Source organism: Oryctolagus cuniculus, chromosome 7, assembly GCF_051225735.1.
Source record: "Oryctolagus cuniculus isolate XC-2025 breed Fujian yellow rabbit chromosome 7, ASM5122573v1, whole genome shotgun sequence".
NCBI lineage: Eukaryota > Metazoa > Chordata > Mammalia > Lagomorpha > Leporidae > Oryctolagus > Oryctolagus cuniculus.
In genome coordinates this window covers 152,491,652-152,506,659 of record NC_142873.1, presented here as the reverse complement: position 1 = coordinate 152,506,659, position 15,008 = coordinate 152,491,652, and the positions used below count along the sequence as shown (strand labels likewise).

The 15,008-nt window shown below is 61.9% G+C and overlaps 1 protein-coding gene across 3 annotated transcripts in view; it reads right to left on the bottom strand.

Moving 5' to 3' along the window:
- Positions 1 to 2,355: 2,355 nt before the first annotated feature.
- IFFO2 (intermediate filament family orphan 2) overlaps positions 2,356 to 15,008 on the bottom strand; it is a 36,986-nt gene continuing 24,333 nt past the window's right edge. Inside the window, exons 1-9 of one of the 3 annotated variants that reach the window (XM_089299238.1) lie at positions 13,099 to 13,142; positions 11,968 to 12,028; positions 10,168 to 10,263; positions 9,038 to 9,178; positions 7,713 to 7,852; positions 5,240 to 5,360; positions 5,027 to 5,119; positions 4,101 to 4,231; positions 2,356 to 2,709 (exon numbers count right to left, since the gene is read on the bottom strand). In XM_089299238.1, coding sequence (XP_089155364.1) covers positions 2,604 to 2,709; positions 4,101 to 4,231; positions 5,027 to 5,119; positions 5,240 to 5,360; positions 7,713 to 7,852; positions 9,038 to 9,178; positions 10,168 to 10,263; positions 11,968 to 12,003 — 864 coding nt within the window. In that variant the 5' untranslated portion in view covers positions 12,004 to 12,028; positions 13,099 to 13,142 and the 3' untranslated portion in view covers positions 2,356 to 2,603. Of the gene's footprint in view, positions 2,710 to 4,100; positions 4,232 to 5,026; positions 5,120 to 5,239; positions 5,361 to 7,712; positions 7,853 to 9,037; positions 9,179 to 10,167; positions 10,264 to 11,967; positions 12,029 to 13,098; positions 13,143 to 15,008 lie in introns of those variants that run through there. The other 2 variants (XM_008265794.5, XM_051858047.3) reach the window with 2 other exon arrangements.

Here is a 15,008-nt window from a genome sequence, read left to right as displayed (position 1 = left end):
GCTCAGAGGACACTGTGAGTGTGAGTGAGTGTGAGTGAGTGTGTTTCACAACCAGAGAGCACAACGGACGCCCCTCTCTGTGCTCCTCTGTAATCCTCTGCTTGTCTAACACCCCCCACCCCCAGGATAGGAGCGGGGGAGCCTGCGTGAGCGCAGTCCGGAAATACCAATGTCAATATGACACCGGGCTGAGAAGTAGAAAACCAAAACCAAGTATTTACAGCCTTACAAAGGATGGGCCGGGTCTGTCCCAGCGGGGCCGGGGGCTGCCCCAGCGAGCGCTCGGGTCTTTCTTGGCAAGTTGTGGGCTCATGGTGAGGGGACAAGCGGGGCCATCTGGCATTTAACTTAAAAAGAACTCAGCGGGACGGGAGGCGGCCAGGGGGAGACCCAGGAGCCAGCCCGGGAGGCAGGAGATGGCCACACCTGGCTCTTCCCTCTTCCTCCTCCACCTGCTCCAAGTCCTCGCTCCCCAGGGGAGAGCGGATGTGCAAAGCCTGCAAGGAAGGAACCCTCTGGCCAGGCCTCTCCCAGGCCATTTCCACACTCCATGGACGGATTTGGAACACCCTGGTCCCCACAGACGGATGAGCTACGAATGCAAGGGAGACGGGGAAGGCGCCGCCGGCGGCCCCACACCTCCGCACGCACACAGCCCCCTGACTCTCTTCACACTACCGATGCACCTGTCACCCCCCTGGCTGACTTGCACCCACCCCCACCCCGTGCACCTGCCGCCCTCGGCCCTGGTCCGAGGAGACCCTGGTGACAGCCGCTTCCCTGCCCTCATTTAAACGGAAAATCTTTTCAGCAGCTGAGGTCCAGGCCCAACTGGCTCTGATAACCTTTGGTTCAAATAAAAAGAAAACAAGGAGAACAACGGTCAGTATCACGTGTGTCGGAACCCTGTAACCTTGACAACAAGGGCTGGGGAGGGGGAGGGGGAGGAAGGGCCCCTTCCAAGCCCAGGGTCCCTCCACGGACCTACCCACCCAAGGGGCCTGCCTGGCAAACACGAGAGGCCCGACCACCCCCCAGCAGAACAAAACAAAGGGGAAAACTCATGATAAAGGCCACCAAATTCTGATAAATATTACATCGCATGCGGCCCCCGACACATTCTCTCTACACATGAAACAGTATGTACAACGGGTTGAAGACTGCAGACACGTGGGCGACACGGAGGAAAGAGAAGGCCCTTAAAGGCTGAGGGTGCCCTGCAAGGGACAGATGGAGGGGGGGAGCGGGGCCCCCTCCTCTGCCTCCAGACAAGACAGTGGGGAGTCAGTCCTGGTCCTACGGCACATGTAGCTCCTCTCATCTCCAGAGGGCGCTCCTGGGCCAACGAAAACAAAAACTGGCCGTTACACCTCTGCAGTGGGCACAAAAAAAAAAAAAAAAAAAAGGCGAAGCCGGCTGGGCTGGTTTCCAGCAGTGATCTGGGGCTGGGGGATGGGGACGGTCTCATCACAGTGCCCTTGAACTTAGGACCACTCGAGTCCGGGGGAGACACTGGCTCAGATGATCTCCCCGTGCAGAGGTCCAAGCGGGCACAGCAGGGGTGGGTCTGACTCCCGGCTGCTGCTCTGCCAGGAGCCCTCACTGCCTCCCCCTGCCTCTCTGCTGCCAGCGGCCACCAGGGGCCGGCCGGGACCGGAGCTCGGCCGCAGGAGGGAGACGGTGCCAGGCCTGGCCCCTTCAGACTTTCTCACAGAGAACATCAAGTCATCAGGGCAATAAAAGAGCCCTCCCCACCCCCACCCCAACCCACTGAGGTCCCAAAGCAAGCAGCTGAGCGGGCCGGGCCTCGCAGCAACCTTGGCCCTGGCCCCTCCGCAGCCAGTGCTCACCCCTGGAGGCTGGGAGAGAGGTCCCCTTGACCCCGGCTGCCTGCCCAGCTCCAGGGGGACCCCAGGAGCCTGGGAGAGGGCCTGCCTTCCACCGTGAGATAAGGCAAGCTGCTTGTTGTGTTAGTTTTGTTTTGTTTTGTTTTTGTTTTTGTTTTTTTTTGCATAGTAGTTTGAACACAGTGAGGCTCCACCTGCTCCCACTGTGCCTTGTCCCTCCACTTGGCCACTGCATCCAAAAAGAACATCAAAATTTGTCTTCCCTCCCTTTCTGCCACTTTTCTCTGTGTCCACTGAGAACATCTGGGAGACCCCCCCACTCCAGGCCTGGAAAGGTTGCGGGGCGGGGGGCTCACGGCTGCACAGGGCAAGGGAGGGTACCGCTCAGGCCGAGCAGAGGAGCGGGCAGCCGTGGGCGGGGGAGGGGGCAGCCGCCCACCCCATGCCACCCCCTCCCGGCCCCGCCCTCCCCTTGAGTTTCGTATAAAAACCCCTGCTAGGAATAATTCTTTGGAGCTCAAAGTGGCTCAGCTTAAGGGAGAAGGCACAGTTCACACTGCATCTGGACAGAAGTCTGCGTTTGTCGTGTGGAGAACGATAGAAATTGACAGCACCATTCCTCGGGTGGTGACGGAGAAGGGCTCCGGGGGTGGTGGTGGGGGTGCTGGAAGGAAGCAGCGGTCCCTCGGGGCTTCCGGAGAAGGGGGGGCGGGGCCCCATCTCCAGGACCACCAGGCACGCTCGGGTCCTCGGTCATCAGCTGACCATGGGCTCCACGTCCGCCTCCCGCTCGAAGTCCTCCTGGATTTCGTCCGTGCTCCCAGAGTCGCTGCTGGCTACCGAGCTGGGCGATGGCGAGTTCCTGGGAAGCACAAGATGTGGGGGGGCGTTCAGAGAGCAGCCAGGGCCCCCCCCCCCGGGCGTTCAGGCGTGGGAAGGCTGAGCACCTGGGAGGGGTGCCACCCAGAGAGCTTGTCCCAGCTCCGCGGACCCCAGCACCGCCAGCCCCAGCCGGGCCCAGGTGCTCTGGCTTCCCAGGAGCAGGGGCCATGGATCACGCCTGGTTCTTACCCCGGGATGACCTCGCCCAGGTCTGGGAGCAGAGTAGGCTCAGTCAATGACTCGCAGCCCAGAGGGAGGCCACACAGGGGCGTGGCCGGCAGCACCCTGTGGAGAGTCCGGCTCCACCTGCCTGAGGGTCTGCTCCTGCATAAGAGTTGACCCCGAGGGCTCTGGGCCCCGGAGCCGAAGGCGGGCCAGGCTAAGCCCAGCCGCTCACACGGAATCACAGCAAGAGGAGACGGCACAGGCAGGGGGCGCTCGTGCCTTGCGGCCGGCCTTGTGCGTGCGTGAGCTCATGCGGTTGTCAGTGTGTCTGTGCCCCCGGCAAGGCTGGGTGTCCCGGGCGGGGGCTCTGTCTTGCTGAGCTGCGCTCAGTGCACGCCAGGCTTCCGGGGCCAGACCCATCCAGCCCAGGCTTGGGGGATGGAAAAGGAAGGGAAGTGGCTTCCTGCGGACACACAGGAGCCTGATCGGCCAGGATGCGGGAGTGCCTCACCCGCCCCCGCCACCCCCCAACTCGGCAAAAAAGGGTTAAAGCCACAAGGGCAGGGAATCTGGCTGTTCTGCTCATTGCTGAATTCCCATGACCTTGTACATAGTAGGCACTTAATGGGTATCTGTTGAATCCATGGAGGGCGCAACGGTTGCTGTAGGAGTTACATGGGGTTAGCTATGCAAGTCATCTAGCACATAGTTGGTGTGCTGATATCCTTTGGATGGATGAGTGAATAGGTGGGTGGATGGGTGGATGGGTGGATGGGTGAATGGGTGGATAGATAGGTGCATGGATGGAGAGATGGGCAGATGGATGGATAGATGATGGGTGGGTGGATGAATGGATGGATGGGTGCATGGATGGATGGGTGCATGGGTGCATGGGTGGATGGGTGGGTAGGTGGATGGGTAGATGGGTGCATGGATGGATGGGTGGATGGGTGAATGGGGGATGGGTGGATGGGTGCATGGATGGATGGGTGGATGGGTGGGTGGGTGGGTGGGTGGGTAGATGGGTGCATGGATGGATGGGTGGATGGGTGAATGGGGGATGGGTGGATGGGTGCATGGATGGATGGGTAGATGTGTGGGTGGATAGAGGGATGGGTAGGTGGCTGGATAGATGGGTTAGTTACAGCCCCAGAAATTTGCCACAGGGACTCTACCCCCGCACCCCCAGGGAGCACAGGCCAGTACCTGTCTGCGGAGCCCTTGATGAGCCGGCGGCAGGTCTCCATCTGCACGTCCAGGCCCCGCTTCATGCTGCACATCTCCATGTACTCATGCAGGTGCCGGTTCATGTCGCTCTTGGCTGTGGCCAGCTCCAGCTGCGGGGAAGCGACAGGGAGTAAGGGGGAGGGCACCCTCCCTCCTCACTTCCTCCAGGGGGGCCCGCACGTGGCCCTCAGGACCCTGCCTCCCAGACATCCGCCTCCCTCAGCCTCTGCTCTGCTCACTGGTCCCTACCCGCCTCCAGCACCGGTGTGGTCAAAGGGGAATGGTCGCTGGGCAACCCCAGAGGCAGCGGCTCTGATAAGCCCCACCCATTCTGGTCACTGCACCACACCCAGTCCCCAGGCTCCACAGATGTGATCAGAAGCATCCTCGGGTCTCTGGCATGTCTCTGTCCCTTCTCCCTGGCCCGATGACTTCCGTCAGGGAAGGCCTGGGCTTCCTTCTCCAGCATGAACTCAGCAGTAACCCTCAGCAGGTGCAGAGTTCCCGGAGCCAGGGGCAGCTGGCTAGCAGGCTGCTTCCTGTCTGAGGCTTTGGGCCAGTTACCTGTTCTCTTAGAACATCTCCTCCTCTGGACAGCGAAGGGGGCGGTCAGGATGTGAGGAAGGGACACTCACCATGGCCTAAGCACAGCTGCTACCCCCACCACTCACGGGGACTCAGACGTCCCAGGGCGGGCAGGAATCGCCACTCCCATTGTACAGCTTAGGAAACTGAGGCTCGGGGAAGGACGGGACTTGGCCAGCACCATGCAGGGAGCTGGCAGGGCCTCCCAGCTCCCCAGTCCCGGGCTCACTGCACTCGGCTCACCCCTGCACACACAGGGAGCCCTGGATGGGCAGGGGTCTTTCTGTGCGGACTCAGCGGGTTCCCCCACCGGACCTCACCTCGATCTGGCCTATGGTCTCCTGGTACTCCTTGTCTCGTGTCTTGAAGAAGGATTCCGTCTCATGAATCAGGTTGCCCAAGTTTTCCTCTTGCTGGGGAAACAGAACAAAGAGGACGGTTTAGCCTCAAGTCGGGGGGGGGGGGGGAGGAGGGAGCCGAGGGGTCACTGGAAGTCCCGGCCAGCGGTGGGCGGGCGGGCGCCGCGGGCTCACCTCCCCCTGCAGGTCGATGGACGGATTGCAGTTGGTGAAATCCTCCCACAGCAGCAGCGTGTCTTCATTCTCCTCCCACGTCAGGCTGTCACAGTCGTCATCAAAATCAAAGGTCTCCCGCCTGCGAGGTGACACGGAGGCCATCACGGACCCGAAGGGTCAAACGAACAATATGGGGGCGGTGGCCACAGGGGACATCTGTCTCATCCACAGAGCTTAACTCCTCTCAAGTGCTTGGGTGTTACTTATACAATTTTCCATGTACATCTTTAAAGACAGCAGGTTTTAATTCATGGGGACTAAAGTTCCCAAGTCCAATGTCATGATTTTTTTTCACTCCTTGAGCCCCTACGTGGAGCAAAGCCGTGGGCAGCCCCTTCTCTGGCACCGCACTCCAGTTCACAGAGGAGGAGCACTGAAGCTCGGCGGGAGTAACTCACACGTCCACGGCCCATGGCCGGCTTGCAGCACAAGGTGGGGCTGCGAGCCCCCTCTTCTGTTTCCAGACACCGCCCCCCATCCCAATGCCACCGAGCACAGATGTGCTGGGCTCTGGACCGGCCACAAGGCATGTGTAGAACTGCGGCGCTGCCACCCTTAAGACCAGCCTTGCAGTGCGCAGTTTCTGCACCCATTGTACAGGTGAGGGAACTGAGGCTGTGGGGGCCCTTCTGCGTGAATCCAAGCCGGAAACTGGGTGTGAACTCACAGCCTGCATGGTTTCAGCCCCTCCCCCGCCCCTGCCATGGGCTAGACCTGGAACCATCCAGGTTGGCCTGGGTTTCCCAGGAGGCCCTGGTTACCCTCACTGGAGGGGACCTTTGCACTCATTCCATCCAGAACACCCGCTATCAAGGGAAGGCTGAGGTTGAAGGGGTTAATGGCCTGACCCCCGCCCCCCCGCCCCCCCGCCCCAGGAAGCAGCGGCACAGGAGGGTGTGGCTCCACCTCCAGACTCCCATCCAAGGGCCTCCCCTCAACTCCCTCCCAGACTTCCTGGGCACTGTTCCCAAGCATCAGACAATGGTCTGGGTTGGGGACCCCTGGGCAGGACCCAAGGAAGAAGGAACTTCGGTAAGACGCTGTCTAGAGCGCCCCCTGGAGCCAGGTCGGGCCGGTTCCCCACCCAACAGCAGTTCCTGTGGGCGCCTGTAGGTGGCTCTGGCACTCCACAGATGGGAACCAGGGCTGGGGGAGTTTGGAGGGGGAGGCCTGGCCACTGCCCCTGAGGTGACCCTGTTCCTTGCATCCCATACTGGACTCGTGACTTCATTTCCTTCCCAGCTCAGGGACAGAGAGCCAGAGAGGACAGGGAGGCAGTCAAGAGAGGGTCTTGGGAGCAGAGCTCCCAACCCAGGGTGGGGCTGGCCCCAGAAGCAGCAAAGTAGGGAATTGCTCCTCTTGGCCTCGGTCTGAAGCCCAAGCAATGGACTGGGATCGAAACTAACCTGCCCTGACATGGACACATCATTCCAGGGCTTCCCTGGAACTGGTGGGGGGAGAGGCCAGGGCCCCACCTAGCATGGTCAGGGCAGCCCTGCCGAGGAAGGGGATGGGGGGGGGGGTGTCTCCAGATAATCAGAGCATTTTACTTTCTAACGTGGGCAGCTTTACACCCAGGCAAATCCAATCAGACACTGAACCCGACTCGACCCTCGGCACTCAGGTACCCACTGCCGCGGCACCTGCTCTCGCTGGCTCTGATCACAATGCTCTTTCTACACGAGGGGGCCATGGCCAGTGCAGCCCCTAAACTCGCCTCTCAGCTGTGCTCCGCCGCAGCTCAGCCCACCCCTGGTCAGCTTAATAAGCCTCTGGGGTCATGGTGAGAACAGGGGTGACGATGTCCTCAGAGAAGCCGTGAACCCAGCTGGCCTGGGGTCTCCTGGGCGTCCGCCCCGTCTCAGGCAGAGGCAGGCCCCAGGCAAGCTCCAGAAAGCCTGGACTCAGCCAGTGGTCATTCTCAAAAGCCCCTCTCGGCCGGCGCCGTGGCACACTAGGCTAATCCTCCGCCTTGCGGCGCCAGCACACCAGGTTCTAGTCCCGGTTGGGGCACTGGATTCTGTCCCAGTTGCCCCTCTTCCAGGCCAGCTCTCTGCTGTGGCCAGGGAGTGCAGTGGAGGATGGCCCAAGTGCTTGGGCCCTGCACCCATGGGAGACCAGGAGAAGCACCTGGCTCCTGCCATTGGATCAGCACGGTGCGCCGGCCACAGCACGCCAGTGGCAGCCATTGGAGGGTGAACCAACGGCAAAGGAAGACCTTTCTCTCTGTCTCTCTCTCTTACTGTCCACTCTGCCTGTCAAAAAAAAACAAAAAAAACAATGGCCCGGTATGCCTGATTTCTCGGGCTTCCAAGCGAAGCTAAAAACACAAACCCTCCCCTGTGGTTGAAATGTTGAAAACACAACCCAATTCTTCCAGAACATTCTGCCGGCCTAACCAGACACAAGTGCAGCCACGCGGGGCACTCACAGCTGGTTAAACATGCGCTTCATCTCGTCCGTGATGTTCATGGAGCCGACCTCGTCGTCCGAGAAGCGGTTCACCTCCCCGTCCTGCTCCGAGAGGTCGTCATCCGAAGCCACCTTCCGCTCTTTCTTTTTGGGGACCACCTGAACCAGAAAGGGAAAGACGGAGGTTGGTGGGGGGCTTGGCTGGGTGGGAGGGCGAGGGTGGGCCAGGAAGGGGGCCGGCAGCCTACGGAATGGATGGAGCGTGGCTGGGCCAGCCACTGCCAGGAGAGACGTGCGGTCCTCTACGAAGCAGGCGGCGTTAGCGGGAAGCGTGAGGCGGGAGACATGCAGCGTGGGGGACGCGGACGGCCCGGACCCTTCACCCCGGGAGGCCTGGCGCCTGGGCTGCGCAGCCCACCCCTTCCCCAGAGAAGCAGAACCGCTGACCAGACCAGGACACAGAGACAGCAGCTGGACGGCCAGAGAGCGCCCCGGGTGCGGCGGCCCGATCACCAAGCGTCCACTCCGAGCAGCCACGACACGAGCGAATGCAGGTGGCGTCCACCCCCTGGCCCCGCCCCCGCCGCCACCTCCTGGCAGGCGTGCAGTGAGAAGGGCAGGGGACGCCTCGGTCTCGCCCAGCTCTGCCCAGTCACACACGGAAAGCACTGACACCGTCCGGCCCTTCTGCTCAAGCCAAAGCCACACCACAACGCGGAAGTCAGGAGGCGGCCTCTGGAGGCCGACACAGCCCTGGGGCCAGCACCCGCGGGGGACCACCTCGCCGGCGCACCCAGCCCCTTTCTCTCAGAGGCACCCACACTCGCAAGTGCCTGGGGCGCTCAGTAGACCAGGGGATGAGAACCAGCCGAAGGCAAACAGCGCCTCCATCAGCCCCTGAGGTCCAGCTGCCAGGGCTCAGGCCAGCTCCTTCAGCTCAAACCCCTAGCCTGGCCAGGGTCCCCCTGCATGGGGACGCCGCCCAGTCCTGGCACTCGTAGGAACAGACAGGAAGTGGGGCAGCGGACGCAGCGTGGGCCAGAGCACAGGCCCTGGAGGCTGGGGAGACCTGACCTAGCCTGGCTCTGCCTCTGCCTTCCAGGGGCACAGCACAGCACCCCGGGGGTCCATGTCCTCGGCCACAGGACAAAGCAGTCAGACTGGACAGGGCAGGTCCAGGACCTAGACTTCCCTGCGGAGGCGCTGCCTCTGGGGGCGGAGGCGGGGCAGTGAACAGGGCGTGGAGGGAGCGGCGGGGGGAGGGGGGGCGGCCTGGGCTGTCCTGGGAGGGCTGTCCTGGGAGGGAGGGCGGCTGGCGGCTGGTGAGCGGGGCGGCCTGGTCACCTGGAAAATCTTGGACACGTCTTCCGAGTTCCGCTGCTGTGCGACATCGCACAGCTTGGCCGTGATATCGATGCGGCGGCAGATGTCCATGTCCACCTTCATGGCCTTTTCTTGGATCTTTGTGTCCAGGTCTGTCATGGGCTGCAGGGAGGACAGCAGGGGTTACGTGAGCAGGGGCGGGGAGGGGAGCAGGAGGTGGGTGGGCTGGGGGGAGGCCGAGAGCTCTGGAGCCTTCCGTAGGGGCGTGCGTGCGGGGTTGGATCTGTGCTGCTCGGGATGGGGGGTCTTGAGAGTGACACAGTGGGAGCGTGGGAGCTGGACTCCCTGCAGCCCGGAGGCACCCTGCCTCAGCACACGCAGGCCAGTGTCCGTCGCCGTTAGAGCAAAGAGAAAGACAACGCAGCGCCTCCCTGCCTGCCGTGTCCTACCTGTCCCCATGGCGGCGGCGGCCAAGGCAGCTCTCTCCTGGACTCCACCCCCGGCTGCCAGCGGTGGGGGGGTCTCCTCCCCTGGCCCCCAGAGGCTTCTGCCATCCATGCCCACCACACCCCTGAGCACCAGCCGCCGCACAGACTGTCACCGCAGTGCCCGTGGCTCCTTCTCCGGGGGCTGTCCCCAGGGACCGCCCACTGGCTGAAGGTCCCCATAGCTCCCTACCCCATCATTACCCTGGAGGCCTCCAACTGCCCCAGGGACACACGCAATGGCCTCCCCTGGTTTTCCAAAGGCTTCTGTGGCAGGCAGCTGGCCCTGGGGCGGAGGGCCCCAGGCCAGCACTGACCAGACGGCGCCCAGCCCCCAAGCCCCCGCCCCCCATCACGGCCCAGCCCCGCTCGGCCCCTGGGAGCGAGGCGGATCCAGTCGGAGCGAGCGAGCGCACGCACATCGGAGGGCCCAGGCGGACGGGCAGGATGGGTTAAGCGCAGATTAATGCATCTCTACTCAGACCCAGACGGGGAAGCGGACACGGGCGGGGGCGGGGAGGGCGCCTGGTCTGGATGCATCCGTGTCATCGTTGCGGTCAAACGCAGCCAGCCAGGACTCTAACTAGAAGCCGAGCTCCTCGAGTGAATGAAGCATTTTGCATGATGGGCGTGAGGGGAGGGGTGACGCCCGGCGGCGGCACTTACGTCACTCATGAGCCCCTTAAACACCACCAGCTCGGCCTTGAGCCGCTCGATCTTCTCGTTCATCTCCTCCTGGATGGCGTCGGCCTCCTGCGCCGCCTGTGGGGATGGAGATGGGGACGCTTTAGAGAAGCCGGGCAGCCCGGGGGGCGGGGGCTCCGGACGGCCGCGACCAGAGCCCTGGGCACTGATGTCCAACCAGGTGGGGCGGCTGCGGGCCGCCAAGGGCCTTGTCCCAGCCTGGCTCCCCACGGAGCCCTACTGACTGCCTAAAACACTTTTCAAAGGCTCATTTATTGCAAGGAAAATGTCATGCTGTTTTTAAGAGAAAAGCGTGACTAAGTGGTCAGGGTGCAGTCGGGCCTCCACGGCTGAGCCTTCCGCACCCACAGGGCCAACCCACCCTGGACCAAAAATGTTCCAACCCAGGGCGAGCGCTTGGTGCAGTGGTAACGGTGCTGTTGGGGACGCCACACCCCACATTTGCGTGGCTGGGTTCACGTCCTGGCTCCATTTCCGATCCCAGCCGCCTGCGAATGTGCGCCCTGGGCAGCGGCAGGTGGTGGCTTCAGCACCTGGGCCCCTGCCACCCATGTGGGAGACACGGATGGAGCTCCAGGCTCCAGGCTTTGGCCAGGCCCGGCTCTGGCTGTTACGTTTGGGGGAAGGAACCAGCAGATGGGACATGACTCCCTCTGTCTCTCTCTGCCTTTGAAGTGAAAAAAAATTTTTTTTGTAAAAAATTACATCTGTATTGAGTACGTACATTTTGCTCTTGTTATTCGCTAAACAGTGCAACACTATTTGTACAATGTCCACGTTGTATTAATGTTGGGAACAATGGAGAGATGATGTATTCAGGAGGATGCGAAGGTTATATGCAAATACATTTTACATAATGGACTTGAACACTGCTGATTTCGGTATCGCCGGGGTCCTGGAATCACGCCCTCGTGGATACCAAAGAAGGGTGGTTGTTAAAATATTAGGCTCCACGTAACACTGCCCAAACGCAACATGGTGCCCATCAACCTAATGTACACATCTGAGTGTACATCAGGGGCTATGGAGGGCAGGGGGCTGCACAGAAAAGTCTAGAAGGACCCACGCCAATTCATCCACCGTGGAGGGGTAGAGCCGGAGGTGGAGTTTTAGCGTCTACCTTGCACTTTTCTGAATTTTCCAAATATCCCGCCACAAGCATGCAAGGTTTGTAGACGGAAAAGGATTTTCGTTGTAATAAAAAGGGGACGTCATCCTTCGCTTTCCCCACACGCATCTCCATTTTAATCCACCTCTAACCTGCTTAGGCGACACAAGCTCTCAATCTCAGAAGCACGTTTTAAAGATTTTTCTGTGAAAAACCCGTTCCCGCCTCCTCGTGGGGCTCCCCTCTGACTGAGAGAGCAGAGGCTGTGCCGGCGGCACAGCAGGTGCTGAGAGAGTAGCAGGGCGGCGCCTCCAGACGGAGCTGCGGAGGGGGCGCCCTCCACGGCAGCCGGCAGCCGTGAGCTCTGCTCCAGCTGGGTGCCCCCCAGGGGACCCGCGAGCTGAGGGGACCGCTTAGTCCAACCCCAGGGAGGGAGCCAGAGCCAGAGAGGGGGTGGCCGGCCCCAGGTCAGCCAGCAAGCCAGGGGCAGCCGCAGGATCGGAACCCCGGCTCTCCCTCTCTGAGCTTGTCTACAGCCCTGGAGCAGGGGCCTCCGCAAGACAGAGTGCACAGCAGGTCACCCGAGCAGAGGCTGCGCCAGAAACCCCTCCCGCCTCGGAGCCCCTCCGGCCGGCCCCTCCTAGGGCTCTTACCTCCTGCAGCGTCTCCACCATGGCCTGCAGGTTCATGCGCTTGGCCAGCTCCTCCTCCCACCTGCAAAAGCCAAGGACAGATGCTCAGATGGCGACTTCCCCACACCAGCCCAGCCCTCAGACACGACCCCAGCACCCACCCTGGGCCTGTGCTGGGTGAACCCATCCCTGCGTCCCCCCGGGGCTCCCAGCTAGGGGTGGTGGTGCCAGAAGACAGGCAGACTGATGCGTAACACCAGAGGGCGACAGTGCCACCTTCCATGAACATGGTATGGGAAGACAAAGGCAGGAGGGACCACTCCCCACCCCCACCACACGGGCGGCCCATGGCTGTGCAAGGGCAGCACCAGGCGCGGAGCTGGCCCCCGGGGGCCAGGCTGCAGTCAGTTGCGCTTTCGGGCTCGGCTTTGCAGCCATGGAAGCAAACTTCCATTCTGCCCAACACTCCAAGCTTGGAGTCTATTTGTCCTGCAGCCCACCCCAACCAACTCAGAAATCTCCTACACAGGTGCTGTTATCCCATTTCACAGATGGGGAAGCCAAGGCTCAGGGAGACTCAATGTCTCGCCCAAAGGCACATGGCCAGTCAGCGTGTTGGGCTGGGATTCAAGCCCAGGCCTGTTTTATTCCATCAAAACAAAGTCCAGTAAAACAGCTTCCATTTCTTTCAAGTTTGCGACAGGCCGGGCCCTGGTCCAAGGGTCATTCCATGCAGGCACAGTGGCTGAGCGTGAGCAGGGAAGGGCGGAGGGGAGAGGGCACGAGAGGATTCACAGGGTACCCCCAGCGTGAACCGCAGGACAGGCGGCTGCGTGACAGTGACAGTGACGACACCAGCCCCTCTGTACTGAGATGTCCTCTGCACCAGGCACCTTTCTCCCCCAGGCAATCCAGTCCTCCCACCAGCCCCACGCACGGATGCAAACGTTGACCGAGGCATAGAACCCTGCCCTGGGTCGGGGTGGGGTGGAAGGTGGAGCCAGGACTCAGCCCCCGATGGGCAGGCTCCAGGCCAACAGCTAGGAGTCCCCTTGCGGGCTCCCAAGAGACCCAGGAGCCATGGAGCCCCGCTCTCCTCCCCCCCCACCCCCGCCCGTCCTGGGACAGACAGCGCAGCTTCTGTCTCCTCACCGCGCGCAGCCCTCCCTACATGGCCGCGGAGCAGGAAGGTCTGGAAGCCTCTTAGGATGCAGTCGGGGCCAGCTAAAAATAGGCCAGAGGGGAGGAATGGATGCAGAGTCGGTGATGTCACCAGCTTTGGGAAATGAGAGAAAACGGATACTGTTTGCACACACAGGGGAAAGGTCCTTCCCTCCCCCACACGTGATGGCCGGCCCTGGCGGGGGCTCCTGAATTACACCCACGCTCCCTCTCCCGTTCTCTTCGGCCGTTGCCAGCCCTGACTATCGCAGTTAGGCCTGGGTCCGCCATGGGCTCTGGGGTCTGGACCTAGGGACCCAAGAGGCTGTGGCTAGAGCTGCCGCCAGGGCTGAAAGACACAGAGGAGGCTAAGGAGGGGCAGGGAGGGAGTCTCAGGGCCTGTCCCGGGCTGGCCCACCCTCCTGGGTGCCTGTCGTCATACAGAAGGAGACATTGAAGCCCAGAGTGTAGTCATTTGTCCAAGGTCACCCTATACATCAAGGCTCAGAGTCCAGCCCCAGGCTTCCTCTCACCAAGGCCAGGCCTAAAGGGGTGGGGACAGGAAGGCGAAGTGGGGAGAAGTTCCCAGGCCATGCCCCCCGCCCAACCCTGGGGGCACCTGGACTTCCCTCAGGGAGCCTAGGGGCCCAGAACACGCCTTCCCATGCTGAGTCATCTCCTGGCCTCGCTGGCAGCAAGAGGGGCTGGGGGCTCGGTGCCCACGCCGCTGAGCGGGCGCGAGGGAGAGCTGGAGGAGTGCTGGCCGCAGCCTGGCTGCCGGGGCAGGCTCCATGCTGTGTCCTGCGGCAGGGAAGGGGCAGCTGGCACGGACGCAAGCGCCCGGCTCAGCTCACCGACACGCACGCCCCCATCCCTGAGATGCGCCTTGTGCACGAGGCACAGCATCGCCTCGCCTTCCCTTTGAGCAAATGGCGCAGACAGACCCACTGCACAGATGGAGAAAAGGAGGCCCAAAGAAGGAAGGAGACCTGCACGGCATCAGCCCAGGGCGCAAACACGAGCACGTGTGTTGGATCTCCAGACACGGCAACAGCGACGGGTTCCTGGCGGACACAGTCTGGGACCTTGTACGGGGCTCAGTGCCTTGTACGGACACATCATCTGCTGGAATGTGAACTATTAACCCTCTCAGGCCAAGGTGCTTACCCAAACCCATGCAGCAGACGAGGGAGCTGGGGTTCGGGGGAAGGCACTCGTCTGAGGGCACACAGCCAGCAAGCAGGGAGCCGGGACGCAAACCTCGCCCCCGTTCCAAGGCAGCGATTCTGCAAGGTACACGGAATGGCCCGGCCGTCTGGTCACCGTGCACACCCTGACGCTGCAGGTCTGGGGTGCAGCGCACGGCTCCCTGGCGAGCAATTCGGGAAGCCAGGCCCTGCACTCCCCTCTCCACCTATGTTTCCCGAGCTGTACCCAGGGATGAGCGTACACAGATGGTTTCCCTTCGTGGACGTTTTATGTCCAAAGCTGAGCAGGCTCACCTACTTTGCTGCTCCCAGGGGTTTGAGAACAGCAGCCAGGCGGGGAAAACCTGGCTCAGCCGGCTCCTGTGTTGACAGCACGGAAGAGCTCTGCCCTTCAGCAGCTCCGGGCGACAGGACGGAGAGCCAGATGGGTGATGCATTTCTCAAGGTGTTCTAGACACCCCACACTCACTGCGATTCAGCCCAGAGCCAGGGAGCGCCCAGCTTCACCGAAAACTGGTCAGCCGAGGTGCTGGCTGTGAGATTTCAACACCTGCTTCCCAGACACCGTCTGTCCCTGACCTGGGTCCACCCATACAGTAAGGTTTCGGAGGGATCAGCTTCAACAAGGCCCCGGGCAGCTCTCCCACCAAGAGGGCACGCACCCGCTGGGGGTCAGGGGCTGTGGCTTCTCCA